The following is a 16,532-nucleotide window of genomic DNA, read 5'->3' as shown; positions in this document are numbered from 1 at the left end:
GACGACACCCCAGCCGGCCGCCAAGGGAACGTGAGAGGGAGGTTTGGGGACAGCAGGGGCGTGACCCTGGTGGAGGCCTCTCCCTCTCCGGGCAGGAGCCCTGGGCCAGCAGTGAGATTCTGCCTCACTTACCTCCATTCCCTAGTTTCTAAAATAGGAAAATGACTCCTGCCCTGCCCACGTCACAGAGAGCTGGGCCCCGGAGGAGAAGCTGCGTCGATTGTAAAGCTGCGAACTAGAAGATAGTTTTCCTTATTTATTAAAAAATCATCACTAACCTCCTCCAAGCGCTGGGAACTCGAGAAGATGGCCTGTTACAGACCTACCATCTGCTGGGGGCCAGCAAGCAAACAGCAACCTCCCACAAGGGTGAGCGAGTGACCCCGCGGCCCTTGGCGTCAGGGTTTCCATCCGCGAAATGGCGATAAGACTGCAAAGGCGTGTGGAAGGGTTAAGTGGGATGATGGATGCAAGAAGCACTGAAATGCACTTAATACGGGATGGCTCCTCCTCAGGTTGGAGGTCATCCTTCCCCAGGCTTTCAAGACCCTGGCTCAGAGTCTCCCCAGCCTCCAGGCGTTGCCTAATTTGGCCGCAGGGACAGTCTGGCAACCTTCAGGAGAGAACAGTCTAATTTCTGAAATAATGAAAAGCCTCAAGATGCATGTATTCCCTAAGCAAAAGGCAACGTTTCAATTATAAATAAGAACAAAACAAATGAAGAATGCTGGTAACTAAGTGGGAGCAATTTCATATGTTAAACTTGACAAAGTAATACAAAGCTATTGCCCAATTAACTGTGTTCACATTTACGTGACTCTGTATGTAGGAAAATAGTTGTTTACTTTATTAATTTTGACATGTACTTTCTCAGAAAAGGCCTAGCCAGTCTCTAACCCTGCCCCTCCCCATAAAACTGACGTGGCATTCAAGGAAATGGGCTGTTCCTACCTGCACCCACTAATGGGAAGTGGCTCCCAATGTAAAATTACTGGTTTGCGCCCTGGCCAGTGTGGCTCAGTTGGTTGGGCGCCGTCCATGCACTAGAGCAAGCATGTCAAATTCAAAGGCTAACACGGGCCACATAAACGAGGCATGTGGCCCGTGGGCCAAGAGTTTGACATGCTTGCACTAGAGGGTTGCAGGTTCGATTCCTGGTCAGGGCACAGACCTGAGTTGTGGGTTTAATCCCTGGTCAGGGCATGTGTGAGAGGCAACTGATTGATGTTTCTCTCTCACATCGATGTTCCTCTCTCTCCCTCCCTTTCTTTCTCTCTGAAAACAAATCAATTTTTAAAATTACTGGTTTTCTATACCACCAAACACAACTTCTGTCTAGGAACCAGATAGCATACCCTCAAACAAATTACAAAATGACATCATAGCCCAAAATAAAAGAAAAACTTTTTTTTTTTTTTTGCGCATTATGCTTTCTCCTTTAACCCCTACACAGTTACATAAGACAACTCCCCAATTTAACAGATACCCCAAGAGTCCTATGGCAGGCAGCTAGGGTCCTGGGGTCCCAGGCCTGCACTGCCCTGCAAGTCAGGGGGTGGGGCCAATCCCTGAGCCTTGCTGAGTCGCCATGTCCTAATTCCCAAAATGTGGACTCGGGACTCTGTTCTGCCCGGTCACTCCCAGGGCCATTGGGAGAAACAGAGGAGCAGTGTTGTATTGAATGGTTTCCCCGGCTTCTCATGCCTTCTCTTGTCCGAATTTCACAGCCCGCCTAGGAAAGCGCGTAAGACAGGCTCTCCCGCCAACTTGCAGGTCAAAAGAACGAGGCCCAGGGAAGGAGAAGACCCAGTGTTTGTCAAGGACCAGCTACAGTCACAGCCGTTTGATTTATTCAGTGGAGCGTAAGTGCCTGCCCACGGTCATGCGGCTGGTCCATAGAGCTAGAAGGTTTTTAAGGCGCTGGAACGTATGTAGTGGTAGCATAATTTGAAGCCAGAGAAGTGGCTTCTGTAGCCTGATGTAAGATGACAGGAATCTACATTAAGAGGGAGCAGGAAGAGATGACTTTAGAGATATCCTATATAATAAAAGGCTAACATGCAAATCGACCGAACAGCGGAACGAGCAGTCGCTACGATGTGCACTGACCACCAGGGGGAAGACGCTCAACATAGGAGCTGCCCCCTGGTGGTCAGTGTGCTCCCACGGGGGAGCGCCAGGCTCACGGCTGGCGAGCGCAGCGGTGGTGGCAGGAGCCTCTCCCACCTTTGCAGCAGTGCTAAGCCGTCAGTAGGACGTCCCCCGTGGGCTCCTGGACTGCGAGAGGGCACAGGCTGGGCTGAGGGACCCCCACAAGTGCACGAATTTTGTGCACCGGGCCTCTAGTTATAGAATAAGAACCACGGGACTTGATGCCTGAATAGAAGGCTGAATGGAGTTGGGTATGGGTACGAGAATGGTCAGTGGTTTTGAGCCTAAGAGACAGTTAGGGCCCAATAGTCCTTGTCCCCTTCTTCGTTGATAAAAGAACCCAGGAGTGAGCAATGGTTGCCAACAATAAAGATTACATTTTTCCCAAGCATGTAAATGCCCAAGGAATTAAATGGAAACAACATGTGTTACTTTCAGGAGATGTCTTTCAGGAAAAAGAGCACACCTTATTGTGCCCCTTCCTCCTTCCTTCCGGCTAGCAGGTAGATGGGATGGCTGGGGCTCCCGCAGCCTCCTGAACTGGGAAGGAGAAGCCATGTTCCCAGGCCGGCAGGGCAGCGAGGGAGGACGGACCTGGGCCCACCCCGGAGGCCGCGGAGCTCCGTACCTGCTTTGGACGGACCCTTTTCCAGTCTTTGTTTGCGCAACAAAGAAACTTCTGTTTGGTTTAAGCCACTGCTATTTTGGGTTTCCTGTCACTTGCAGCCAAAAAAACAAATACTAACTGATAAAATTCCTGAGAAAAAGAAGGCAAAAACAGAGAGGCAGAGAGAAATTAGGGGCAGCACCATGAGGATGAACACAGGCTTGGCGCACGGGGTATTCCGTGCACGAGAAGGTGCATACACAGCTCAGCCTGGCGCCTGGGCTGTATCGGAGAGTCTACATGGCCACTGCCAGTCTTCTAAGTCACCTTTGTCTCCTGCCCGGCCTGCAGCAATGGCCCCCTAACTCATCCTCCTCGTAGTGTTCTGACTCACTTCCAACGGCTTCTCCACAAATACACCAGGCGATCCCCTCTGTCCCCAGGTCCTGCACATGACCGTCCACTGTACTCTCCTCTGCGGACTCCACACACCCTGCTGTCCATCAGCTCGGCATCTCTGGGCCCGCTGGGCCCTCTTCCCGGAAAGCCTTCCCTCTCTGTCTGTAAAAGGCTCAGCTCGTCTTACCCTTCGCGTCTCGGCCGAAACTCTAGAGAGACCTTCTGAGCAGGTCCCAGGTGTGTAGGGTCCCTCTCCAGCCCCATACTTTTTAAAAAATCACTTGCAACCATGTTTTTTAACTTCTTCACAGATTTGAAATGACACACTCATTTGTTTCTTGACTGAACGGCCTTCCCAGATAGACGATAAGCCCCATGAGGAAAAAACAAACCTGTAGTTTATTCTCGGCAGCGTATTTAATTCCTAACGATATTGGCTGGCAAATAGTAGGGCTTAATAACTATTAATAACACTATTGCTATTTTGCAAGCTCTTCATAATTGAGCACTGCACCCCAGGGAAGAGGCCTGGCTCCACATGTTGGCTGTGGTGTGGTGGAGTCTCTGTGAGAGGCTGCGTTCTCCGGGGCAGGCGTGACGGGGGGAAATGGCAGAGCATGGCCAGCTAAAGGAAGCAGAAGCTGGTGGCACAGAAGGTGATGGGGAGGGACCAGCCGGAGGGGCAGGGGAGGCCATCTCAATACCCGGTGCTCAGGCGAACCCTGCTGAAGACCTGCAAGGGCTGACAACCACTGCTTTCAGCAGCAGGAAAACGGAGGCAGAGAAATGACCCTCCCCTCCCGCCCCCCAGGCCAGAACCCTGCCCCTTCCTAAAGCTGGACACGAGTCTCTTGACACTTCCTTCCTGGTAGAGTTCTCTCTGTTCCCCACATGGCTTAACACCCTTCTGTCCTTAATTCAGCCGTGGCTCCTATGGGTGGGGGGCCATGTGGAGTGGGGGTGCCAGTCACCCCCCACGGGGCTCTGGCTAAGCGGGTTCTTTGCGGTCGTATTGAGGAAAATTTAACAATAGAGCATGTGGCCCTAGCATGAGGGCTGGCGAAGAGCCTAGCCTAACCAGAGCTGGGCCCTGGGCCTTCGTCCCCAACTCCCAGGCCATTATGCCTGCTCTGGGAGAACCGTTACCCTTCCTGTGGGCCCCTTACCCCTCCCGGGGCCCCTTACCCTTCCTGTGGGCCACGCTCCTTCCTGCATTAAAAGGAGAACAATGCTGAGAAAGTGGGAAGTTGCCTAACACTTGGGCACCATGTCCACTTTGTGTGACACAGGAGACCAGGGAGGCGGGTGGGCAGGGTGATGGCGTCTGACAGGGTCCTGTGAGGACTTGTGGAAGGATGGAGACCATTCGTTTGGAGACGAGAAAACCTGTCCTCAAACTTTAAGGGACCTGCCGTGGAAGAGGGGATCCCAGCCTGCTTCACTGGGCGCCCATCGCACGCCAAATGCTTCACCCCGTGCTAGGGACTTTCTGTGAATGATCCCATTTCCCGATGTCCTGAGGCCAGCTTGGCCAGGGTCACCTGCTGGTAAGAGCATGGTGAGACCCCACGTCCATACCTGCCTAGATGGCAATGGCTAACCCGCCAGCCCATGTGGTGGCCCCTCTGATGTGGGGGTGGCAGCGCCTCTCAGACCTGTCTCCCCAGGTCTGGACCAGCCTGCGGGGGCTTGGTTAGCAGGCTGCTCCCGTGAGCCTCTTGGGAGAAGGCAATGACCAGGCATGCTAGGGTTGGTAGGTCCCCAGGGCCACCAATCTCAAACCACCAGGAAACTATGGTTGTGCCTAAACTCCCGGGCAGTGCGCAGAGCAGGGTAGCAGGCCTCGAGGCAGAGGGGAGTGTGTGTGTGTGGAGGGGAGGGGTACTCAATGAGGTGCCATTGGAGTATGGCATACTCTCGCCCATACTCCCTCCCCGCCAAGTCTCCAGATGAAGGAGTTGGGACTTAATGGAAGGAGAAAAGCTTGTGAAAAAGTCCTTCAGTGGCTGGGCTGTGCGAGGTGGGAGTGTGGGCTCCACACCAGCCAGGGCGGTGGAGGGAGCCCACGCGAGACAGCCGAGGCCACCGAGCAGGTGAGAAGGCCTGTGGGGGAAGGTCGAGTCCCTTCCTGGCAGATGCCTGCCCTGGAGACGCAGGGCACAACGGGATCACCTGGTGCAAAGAAAACATCCCAAAGCTGACATCAGTGGATTTCCTGCCTTGACCAATGTCCACCATAAATAGATGTGGCTGGTGTGGCGACAGGAACCCCTCCCTTTTCCTTATCTCAGCGCTCTCCAGAACCCCACCCTCGTAGGACTGTGGCACTGCCCCCTCCCCGTGGTGCAGCCCTTTCCACTGGTCCCACGGGATGAGAAGTCAGCCCAGATGCCCTTAGGCATCCGTGGTAAGAGACAAGCAACTTCTCTGTGGTCCATCCAGCATGGCACGTAGCTGCGTACCACCCTTGGCAGATGGGGAGATGGCCATTCCAGCCGTCTGTGTAGGGCTTGATTCTCTCGGGATCCCTGGTGGGGAAGGTTGGATAACCCTCACCAGCTGGAGGAAGAACCCGTGGTGGGGAAGGTTGGATAACCCCCCACGCCCCAGCTGCATCTACCGAAGGCCGAGCTCCTGAAGCAGAAAGCACTGTTGGTCACTTCCCAGCTGACAGAGTGGGGAGAAACCCAAGGTTTCATGTCATACAGACGGGAGTGACTTGGGGGTTGACCTGACTGGGAAAATGGAACGGCTTCGCAGCGCAATATGGAGTTCCTTTTGCACGACACTGTCCCAGACTTGGTGCTTCAGAATGGTAATTTTACGGAAACGTTCCTCATATTCCCAATTCTTGATTCTCCTAAGAGGTGTCAGTCATTCATTAAAATATAGCCCTGGCCGGTGTTGCTAAGTGGTTAGAGCGTCGGCCCACACACAGCAGGGTATGGGGTTTGAGTCCCTGTCAGGGGCATCTATCTGGGTTGGGGGAGCAACCAATCTCTCTCTCTCTCTCCCCCTCTTCCTCTCTCTGTCTCCCTCCCTTCCACTCTTTATTAAAAAACAAAGGAAAAAATATCCTCAGGTGAGGAATAATAATAATAATAATAATAAAAGGAATATGTTATTCATTAATATAAATCAAAGAAACTTGTCACAAACGAATAGTTTCCATGCTTAAGTGTCACTGAGCACAAAGTTACTGCAAACGAGAAGGAGGAAAGAAGTGTTGGGTCAGAAACAACAGAGAAAGGGAAAGTGGGCTGTGCGGGCGCAGGGGTGGGAAGGGTGAAACCTGCGCAGGTAGAGACTGGCAGGCTCTAGGGCCCTGGAGCAGAGCATCTCGCAGGATTGAGCCTGAACTCCCAGCGGCTGGCCCCGCCCCAGGACCACCCACCCCCTCATTCGTACTCCCCAGCCCGCTGCCCCCCCCCCCCTCGACGGAGGGAGCCTCCCCCAGCCTCGAACCAGCCGCCTCTGGACCGTGGCTGTGCGGAAACCCCGTGGGACATACGGTTTTCTCCCGACCGCTGGGCCACCAGAGCCGGGCCGGCCCCAAATGGGTGCTGCAGAGCTGCCGCCAGCGCCCTTCACCTGCAACATTCCGCCTGCCTGGACGCTGGTCCACCAGGGCTCTAAGTGACACACGGCGGGGGGCGCCCCTCCCTATGCTGGCTCTCCTGTCCTCTAAGGCCACACTGGCTGCTGGGACCTTTCATTGCGCTTTTCAGAGAGAATTATTTGTAAAAACTATGCCATTGATCATTACTTTCCAAGCCCTGTTGATACAAAACATGAGTTCCTGTGGAAGATGAAAAGCAGGGCTTTGTGGGGGGGGAGGGGGGAGGAGAAAATAACCCTTTCCATTCAAAAACAAACAAAACAAATACATATATCTGGTCACTGTAGAAAATACAGTGCAATGTAACCAAAAAAATCACATGTAGCCTCCCACAGAGAAAACAACGTAGTATTTACAGTTCTTTTCCAAGCACTTTCTATGCATATTATAATATTTACATATTTTAAACGGACAACATCCTACATAATACTATTTCGTACGCTCCTTTTTCAAATATCACATCACTATCTTCCTACCTTATTATAGTCTTCAAAAGGCTGCTTTTTTAAAAAACTGTTTCCGAACTACCCATCGTACGGATACGCTATAATTCCTTTCACCATTTAAATCCTGGACAGTTACTAGGTTTCTGATCCTCCACTGCTGGAGACAGCATCATGCTGAAGAATCTGGACAGAAATCGATTATTGCGTTAGAATAGCTCCCTAGAAGAATCACTGGGTTAAAGTCACAGACTTGTACGGGTTGGCATGGCCAACTGGTGAAGTTTCCCAGACAGGTGGTGCTGGTTTCCTTCCTGCCAGCTATGGGAGAAACCCCACCCCCAACCCCCACACCACCATCATACAACCTTTTAAGCACTGAGTTATATTTCCTGGAGAAAAGGTCACCCTCCTTGCAGTTTTAACTTATAGTTCTTTGATTAGTGAGGCTAGGTATATGTTTCATTTTCTTTTGTTTTTTGTTTTTTTTGTTGTTGTTGTTGCTAAGCTTCACCTGAAGATAATTTTTCCATTGATTTTTAGAGAGAGTGGAAGGGAGGGGGTGGGGAGAGAGAGAAACATCAATCTGAGAGATTGGTTGCTTCCTGCACGGAGCCCATACCAGGCCGGGGATGAACCTGCAACTGAGGTACCTGCCCTTGACCAGGAATCGAACCAGAGACCCTTCAGTGCACAGGCTGATGCTCTAACCACTGAGCACTCTGGCCAGGGCTTCATTTTATGGCCTTTTTGTATTTCTTCCATTGTGGTTGTCTATTTTTAGCCTTTTTTTTCTTCTGAGAAGTTGAGTTTTTCTGATTGGTGTCTAAGACAGCTTTGTATAATAGGGATATTTACTTTTTGTCATGTTTACAGCAAATATTTTTCCTAGTGTAACATCTACTTTTTACATAAGTTTATGTTTCTGGACAGAAACCTAAAATGGTATATATGATGTTATCAACTACACCAGGCTTTTCCTTCGTGTTTTTTTCTCTTCTCACATTTTATGCTTACCAATTCTTACCCATCTCAGAATTGATTAAATATTCACTTTGTTTTCTAGAGCTTGTTCATAGTTCTTCTTTTATATCTGACTCCAACTGGAATTTATTTTGGTGGCTAGTGAGAGATGGGGTTCTAATTTGATTTTTAACCCAAATATCCTACCTCCCCATTAACATTTATTGAATAATCTATTGCTTCCTCATTGGTTTTTTTTCTCATATGTTGGGTTCTTACATTCTAGGGTTTATTTCAGAGTTTTCCATTAGGTTTCATTGATCTGCCATTACTGATTTTTCAGTAGTGCCACAGGGACTTCATTACTTGAGTTTTATAACACATTTTAACATCAAGTGGATCAAGTTCCCCTTGGTGTTCTTCTCTTAAAAAAAAAAAAAAAAAGTGAAGTGCCCTGGCTGGTGTGGCTCAGTTGGTTGGGCATCGTCCCATGCACGGAGAGGTCATGGGCTTGATTTCCAGTCAGAGCACATGCCTGGGTTTCGGTCTCTATCCCTAGAGGGGACATGCAGGAGGCAGCCGATCAGAGTTTCCATCTCTCCCTTCCTCTTTGTCTAAAATCAATAAAAACATATTTTCAGGGGAAAAAAAGTGCTCTTCTCCCTTAAAGTTTCTAATATTGTTCATGTTTCCTTTTTTTCTTGATTAGATTTATTAGACATCGGTATGGTTTAGATTTATAAGTTCTGTTCTTCCGTTTTTAAATCCATTAATTCCTGTTTTTGTGTTATAAACTTAATCTGCTCTCCTAAAGTTTGTTTAGTTCTTTTAATGAATTCAATTTATTGTCATGCTTTTTTTTTTTTTTAACTGAAAAACTTTAAGGATATTTTTCATCTGAATACAACTTTGGTCATACCCTAAGTTTTGACATACAGAGTTGACATTGTAATCTTTTTTTTTTTCCTTTCTAAATACATTTTTATTGATTTCAGAGAGGAAGGGAGAGGGACCGAAAGAAGCATCAATGATGAGAATCACTAATCAGCTGCCTCCTACACGCCCCCTACTGGGGATCAAGAGGCCAAGACTCGGCACCTACCCTGACTGAGAATCAAACCAATGGAACCTTGACCTTTTGGTTCCATTGAGCCACACCAGTTGGGCTCATTGTAATCTTTTAAATAGTAGTTTGAATAATTCTCTTTTGACCAAGTTGTAATTGAGAAGATTGCTTTAAAAATTCCCCCCAAAAGTTTTTTTAGCTGGAGTTTTATGACCTTGTAGTAGAGAATATATCTGAATTGTTTTCTTCTGATGTTTTGAAATATGTGGCTAAGCAGTTAACTGACTTTTGTCAGTGTTCCATGGTGCTTAAAAAGGAGATGAATTATTTTATAGGCCACAAAGTTCAATATTTATCAGTTAATTAAAACATTTTATAATTTAGATTCTCAACCTCCTTATTTATTCTTACATAAAAGTTTGAAGTTTTACTGTTTAGTCTTTTTATTTCTATTAAAAATGGTTCCTTTGGATCATTTAATGGTTTTTGCTTTGAATTCAACTTGATTTAAAATGGTGATTTCTACTCAGTTGCCCTTATCTAATAAATCTTTGTTATTCATTTATTTTTCTTGGTTCTTCCATTTAGGGTACCTCTTTGGTAAACAGCATGAAATTAAATTTTGCTTTTAAGTCCTACTTAAGTAAGAGGCATTGTCTTCTAATGGGAGGAAAACTCAATTTTGTTGATTGTTATAAATGTTAAGTTTGGTTTTCTCTCATTGTTTCATGCATTCTGTTTTTAAATTCTTCCTTCCTGCTTCCTTTATTTTTTCTGTCTGATGTTTGTGTGTCTCACACATTCTCGGGGTAGATAAAAGCGAGGCTTTCAGGCAGGGTGCTGGGGCCTCAGGTCTGCCGCTCTGTGACCCTGGCTCTGTGACCCAAAGCACATTGCTTAACCTCTCTGTGCCTCAGTTTTCCCACATGTGGAATGGAGATAATAATAGCCCCTGTACCTCACAGAGCTGTGGTATGGATTAAGTGAAATAACACCTGGCTGGTGCTATTGTTATCAATACTGTTATACTTTAAAAATTCTATCTGTAGTCTAAAAGTGATTTAAATTATATTGCTGTAATTATTAAAATCTAATGATAAGGCTATTTAAATTCTCTTCTGCCTAAGATGAGGACTTTAGCATGCTTTTACTAATCCTTTCTAACCTTCTCTCTCAACTTTTTAATTAGAGGGTTTGCAACCCTCTAATTACTATGGAATTACTGTTTTTATTTCATGCTGTTACTCTTTCCAGAATCTACTTTCTCTAGAATTTGGTCTTGCAACCATGCTTAAATGTTGTCTGGATTTTGTACCTGATTTCCATGCTGTCCACCTGTCTTTCTTGCACCCTGTTCCATTCTGGAGATCTTAACTGGGATTCACTCCTCGGTCAACTGGTAGGCAAACTCCCCCAAAAGTGTAGGTTGTTTACCTTCTGAGTCCACAAAACTCCAAGAATGACAGTGTTTTTTTTTCTTGTTTCCTCATGTGAATGGCAATAAAACTAATGTCTCCTGGGATTTAGGGTTCCTGAGGAAAAGTCTGCATTGTGTTGCCTGCGTGCTTCTAGATTGCTTAACCTGATGATTCAGTACATTTTCCAGACCCCCCCCCCCACCTGCTTCTAACGGAAAACGGAAAGCCTTTCTGATCTGCCTGATCTTCACCTCCCCACTACCCCTCAGCTGGCCAATTCTGGAAAAGTTTTCTTCACGCATGTTCTTGATTATGCTTTTATCCAAATAATTCTGGTTTCTTCCTCCAAAAATAACTCTAATTCTTGGACCTGGTCTTAATTCGATAGCCTTCCGTTTTGTCCCATTAACCCTCTTCTCTCCTGTCTTTGTTCCCGTCTTCTACATTCAGAGAGAACTTTTGAGTTGGTCCTCCACATCCCATGTTCTTAAAAACTCAGGGCCCCCGATGTGGGTTTTCTTTCTGCTAGAACAAGTTTCGTTTTCTGGAGCCCTGTGCTTGTGTGAAACAGACACGCTTTCTTTTCACATCTCCCCACCCTTCTCCATCACAGAGACCACATCTGCTCGCACCCTGTGAGGGAGGCCCAAGAATCTTCGGAGGTTGCTTGTTGTTCCTCATAATTAAACATTCTTCTTCATCTCCAGGATGATTTTTCTCGTTCTTAATGCTGCAGATCTGTTTCTAAGGCCTCATTGGGATCCCCTCCCCTTGTGTCCTCTCTCCCTTCCTCACCCTCCTCCCGCCCCCTGCCGTGAAATTCATCTTTGAATTGCAGTGATCTGTCCGGAGCTGGCACGGGGCAGCAGGATTGCCATAGGCAGCTCCTCTGCCCTACAGGGTGCTGACTTCCTTCTCCAACTGGAGGGCAGGGTTTCTGGGTCTAGCAGGCTTCATCCAACACGGCAGGATACAATCCTCATTAACTAGTCCCCTGACACTCCAAACCAGTGGTTTGTGACCTTTAAAATCATAGGTTCCTACTAGTCAAATTTTTTGAGCATGCACTCTCCCCTTGCTACATGTATGTTCATCATCAATTACACCCACGTATTACTGTCTACCTGCATATTAAAATATTAGCAGTGCTAATTTTTTAGGTAAAAATAACTGTAACTAGAAGTTCTGATCATTTCTTCCCCTTCTGCGTTCCCCGCCTGGGGTCCACATCGGAGGTCGTGCCTCAGATACAAGAGGCCATGAGAAACTACAGTCCTCAGCCCCTGGATCTCGGGACTCTTCTCACAAGCCCTACTTGGGGCTCACATACCGCACCCCCCCCCCCCCAGCCCATGACATGTGCTGCATCCCGTAGATGGTCTCCCTACTGCTTCCTGGGAGTTGAAGGCCCTGCTAGAGGCGGGAGGAGTTTGTGGGAGGAGGGAGGCTTTTGCTCCCAGCCTTCTGGTTGGTGCAGAGCTGAGTGTCTGAGATGGAGGCAGAGGAGAGTGGAAGGAAACCTCTTTTGATCTCCCTTATGACGGGGGCAGCTCTGTTTTAATGAGAGAAAGAATGGGCCACTGATTGTTTTTCTCCAGTTCTAGGGGCCAGGTCTCCAGAATCAAACTTCTCATTCCAATGCAAATATTCAGAAAAAGATGGAAATTCATAACCTCATCACCAGAGACCTGGTGACAGGCTAGAGAGCCGGAGACAGCCCACGTGTACCACTTCAAGCCTCAGCGGGGGACAATCCACAGGGAACCCATTCAAGAGGCTGTTAGGCCATTTACAAAACTGGGCTCAGCCCACTTCATCAGTGTCCGGGGAGGCCCTGCTGCTCCTCCAGGAGAGAGAAACACACACCTGGGAGCTGGCCGACCTCTCCTCGGGGCGTGCCAGGAAGGTCACTCACCCCCCTTCCCCCCCGCCCCGCTGCCGCCTTGGGACCGGGGCTGTGGAAGGTCCCTCCACCAGCAAGGCGGCTCGGCGTGTGACAGTGTTTAATGAGGAGGTTCCTTCGATAGGCTCTGGGCGGCCTGTGGGAGGCGGGCAGGCGGCCAGGAGAATCCCAGAGTGCCACGGCTGTCAGGCCTCGGAAGCCATGATGTAATGCCTCGCTGGGGTCCAAGCAAAACAAGCCTCTTGTTGTCAGTGCCTTCCCAGCAACCAGCTGCTGCCCTCCCAACAGCGGGCTGTTCTGGGTAATTACTAAGTCCCCTCCCTTCCTGGAAGGAGGAACTGTGAAAAACCTTTATCGTCGCATCAAAGCCAGCCCAAGACACGAGAAATGTCTTTCAAAATGCGACTCGCTGATGCGGGATCTCCATAGCAACTTCAGAAGAGTGAGTATACAACCAGGCTGCAGGCTGAGGGAAGCCGCCGGGAATGTGAACTGGCCCTGCGCCGGGTGCAGGCGGGAGTTGTCCGGGAACCTGTCGTGCTGTGATGTGACCTTGGGCAAGTCATTGACCGTCTCTGAAGTCGAAGGTGACAGAATCTTGATCAGATCAGGCTGAGAGAGATTGAGGTCATGTTGCCCACATCACCCTCCCACCCCAGTCCGATGCGCTGGTCCCCCAAAGCAGCCCCTCTTCCCGTCTCTGTCCAGTCTTGGGTTGATAAGTTCCTGTCTCGAGGTTCCTGCTCATCTTGCTTATTATTTGACACTGGGTAAGGACAATGGTCATGTAAGCTTGACTCTAAAAGAACTTGCTTGGTCTTTTTAAGAGAAGCAGTACAACTCTATGCGTTGACGTATTAAGGGTGACTACCAGGATCCATGCAAATCACACAGGAGGTTTGAGCAAGCCAACATAGCAAAAATAACCTCTCAAGTGAGCATATCTCCCTTTTATCTCAAGATCCTCATACTATCTAATAAAGACAGAGTATGCAAATTGACCATCACTCCACGACAAAGATGGTGGCACCCACAGCCAATAAGGAGGGAATATGCAAATGGATGCAACAAAGATGGCAGCAGCCGGGCCAGGACGTTCCGCCCTGCCCTGGCCGCTCCGGGCCTCTGGGCAGCGTGTGCGTGCAGGCGCGGAGCGGCTGGGGTGGGGCAGGACACCTGCTATGGGGGGGAGCAGGGGGTGGAGGGAGCTACAGGAGGGCGGCAGGGCCAGAGCGAAGGCGAGAGGCAGCTCCGGCCAGAGTGAAGGCCGGGATCCCGGTGCCGGAGAGAAGCCGGTGCTGGCAGCCAGGGGAAGGAAGGCCTATTCTTGCATGAACCTTCGTGCATCGGGCCTCTAGTTTTAAAATAAGAACATTAAAGCCAGAGATGCTACATGACGTTCCAAAGGTCTTGCAAGTACTTAGAAACAGGTTCTAACCTAGGTGTTCAGACACAACATGAGAAATCAGGTGAAAATGAATACCCAGGGTCGGCCTGAAATGGGGAGGAGTCACCAGGAGCTAGTCCTCCCCTTGAGCTTGGCGGCGGCAGCTCCGAAGGGCTGTTAGAGCCCGGATCTATGAGGCCATGTGCCCCTTCTCTCCTACCAGCTGCTTCCCTGAGTCACTGCCCAACCACCAGCCTCCTTAAAACAGTGTTTCCCGAAGTATGTTCCACCAGTACAGGGCTTCTCACATTGTAAGGTGCGTGCAGATCACCCGGTGAACTTGTTAAAATGCAAATTCCATTCAGTAGTTCTGAGGTGAGGCCTGAGAGTCTGCATCCTAACAAGCTCCCAGGGCTGCCGCTGCTGCTGGTCTGGGGCCCAAACTTTTGCGTAGTGAAGCATCAACAGTGTTACCTGTTGAAAAGGGTTCCTGGGCAAATACTTTTGAGAAAATCTGGGCTAAACCACATCAAACCAGTTTCATTGCTGCAGGACTTCTCAGAGCCTTCAAAATGTGAGCATCGTTCATCTCCAACAGGAAGAAATAATTCAAAAGTTGCAGTGTTATACCTGAGAAAGGCTAACGATGTCACCAGAGTGTGTCGATACATTTTGGTTTACCAAGATGGAACAGCGAATGAGTCATATTGTACATGCGTCTCCCCCAGCTTACCTCCGTTGCAATATTTCCACGTTGCAGTTCGCATTCAGCCTAGCCGGGCCCGCCCCTTTCCCACATGCCCACGTCCTCCCTCAGGCATACACATTCTGCCCCCCCCCCCCCCCCCCGCTCCTCCTCCCTCCCCTACCCCATGAGGGCTCCGTGCTCGGAAGACAGGGGCTGAGTGGAGAGCACGACCCGCCGGAATACCTTTCACAGACGCGCACGGTCCAGGCGGCGATGATCCACAGCGAGATGCTGAACACCAGCAGCACGGTGCCGGGGCAGATGGTCATGAGCGTCTTCATGACGAAGCGCGTGTTGAAGTTGATCTTGTTGAGGGCCCCGATGCTGCGCGACGAGGCGTCGGTGAAGAGCTTGCTGTGCAGCAGCATGACGCGCGCGATCAGGTACAGGCGCAGGAACATGGGGATGGACAGGATGATGTCCACGTCGGCCTCCGCCCGCGAGGGCGTGTAGGAGAAGGCCAGGCGAGCCGTCCAGAAGAACTTGTACTCGCCGGGGATGGGGTGGATGGCGCACACCAGCATCTCCAGGCTGATGTAGAGGATGCGCTCGTAGGTCATGGCTATCCGCCAGTCATCCGCACCGTTGTCGATCACGAAGAGCTGCGGGAGCAGAGAGCCCGTTAGTGTGGCCAAGACAGAGCCCCCGGGGCGTGAAGGAGGACGGGCAGCTGGCCCGCCTCAGGGCCCTCTCCGGAGCCCTCGCTTGTGTGGTGAGCGCCCTGGAGGGGGAGTGGGGAGACCTGGCTGAGAAATGCCCCCATTTCTGCAAATTGCTTCCCAAGGTCCCGTCCTGCTAGAAGCTGCCCCCAAACTGGCTATTTCACGAGGAGAAGGAAGAAGAGCTCGTTTGTATTCAAACCAGGTCCCTGCCCAGCGGTGTGGCTCAGTGGCTGAGGATGAATCCATGCACCCCGGGGTTTGATTCCCGGTCAGGGCACATGCGCGGGTTGAGGGCTCCCTCCCCAGTAGGGGGAGTGCAGGAGGCAATCCATCCACGTTTCTCTCTCACACCAATGTTTTTCTCTCTCTCTCTCCTTCTTCCTTCCTCTCTCTCTAAAATCAATTTTTAAATTATTTTTAAAATAAATAAATGAATAAAACCAGGTCCCTAAGTTCCTGCCAAGCCCTGAGCTAAGCCCTGGAGGGGAACCTGGAGATGAGAAGTTACGTCTCTGCCATGAGTGAGCTGGCGCAGGCTGGCACAGACTCCTCCGCCCAGTCGGAGAGGGACCCCGTGTTTGGGGCAGGGCGTTGCCCTGGCACAGAGCAGCAGGCGCTAATGGTGTGGGTCTGGATCCTGATCGTCACACTCACTAGCTCTGCCACCTGGGGTACCACCTCTCTGAAGCTCTCGGCGCCTTGGGGTGCCTTATGGGGACAGTGATAATACCTGTGGCTGCACGGTGGTCACCGCGAGCCTGCAATGGGTTCGTATATACAGAGTGCATGGAATCCTGCCTGGCACCCAGTACATGCTCTGTACGTCGGAGCTATTATTATTTTTAGCTTTACCAATGGGTGGGATCTCCGCCTTTCTATAAAAGAAGGGCTGGACTCAGGGATGTCTAAGCTTCCTTCCAGCCCTAACCTTCATGAAGCTGAAACAAGCATTTACGGAGCACCTGCTGTGTGCCCAGCCCTGGCGTGCGCTGGGCTCACATACGGGGAAGGGCCCAGACTTGGCTCTCCAGGAGGTCCCCTGGGTGGGACTCAGGATTGAACAACACAGTTCTGAGCGTGAGAATCATGGAGGGAACTATGGGAGCAACTGGCTGAGGGGCTCCCCGTGGCTCAGGTGGCTCTAATTAGGAAGGTGTGATCTAGAA

General features: G+C 50.0%; 1 protein-coding gene across 5 annotated transcripts in view; it reads right to left on the bottom strand.

Moving 5' to 3' along the window:
* KCNN3 (potassium calcium-activated channel subfamily N member 3) overlaps positions 1–16,532 on the bottom strand; it is a 135,284-nt gene that overhangs the window by 36,819 nt on the left and 81,933 nt on the right. For all 5 annotated transcript variants that reach the window (XM_080648152.1, XM_080648151.1, XM_080648153.1 and 2 more), the window contains exon 3: positions 14,888–15,306. In XM_080648152.1, the coding sequence (XP_080504278.1) occupies positions 14,888–15,306 (419 nt within the window). The remainder of the gene's footprint in view (positions 1–14,887; positions 15,307–16,532) is intronic.

This window comes from Plecotus auritus (assembly GCF_963455305.1).
Source record: "Plecotus auritus genome assembly, chromosome: 12".
In the NCBI taxonomy this organism is placed as follows: domain Eukaryota; kingdom Metazoa; phylum Chordata; class Mammalia; order Chiroptera; family Vespertilionidae; genus Plecotus; species Plecotus auritus.
This window is presented reverse-complemented; position numbering and strand designations above follow the sequence as displayed.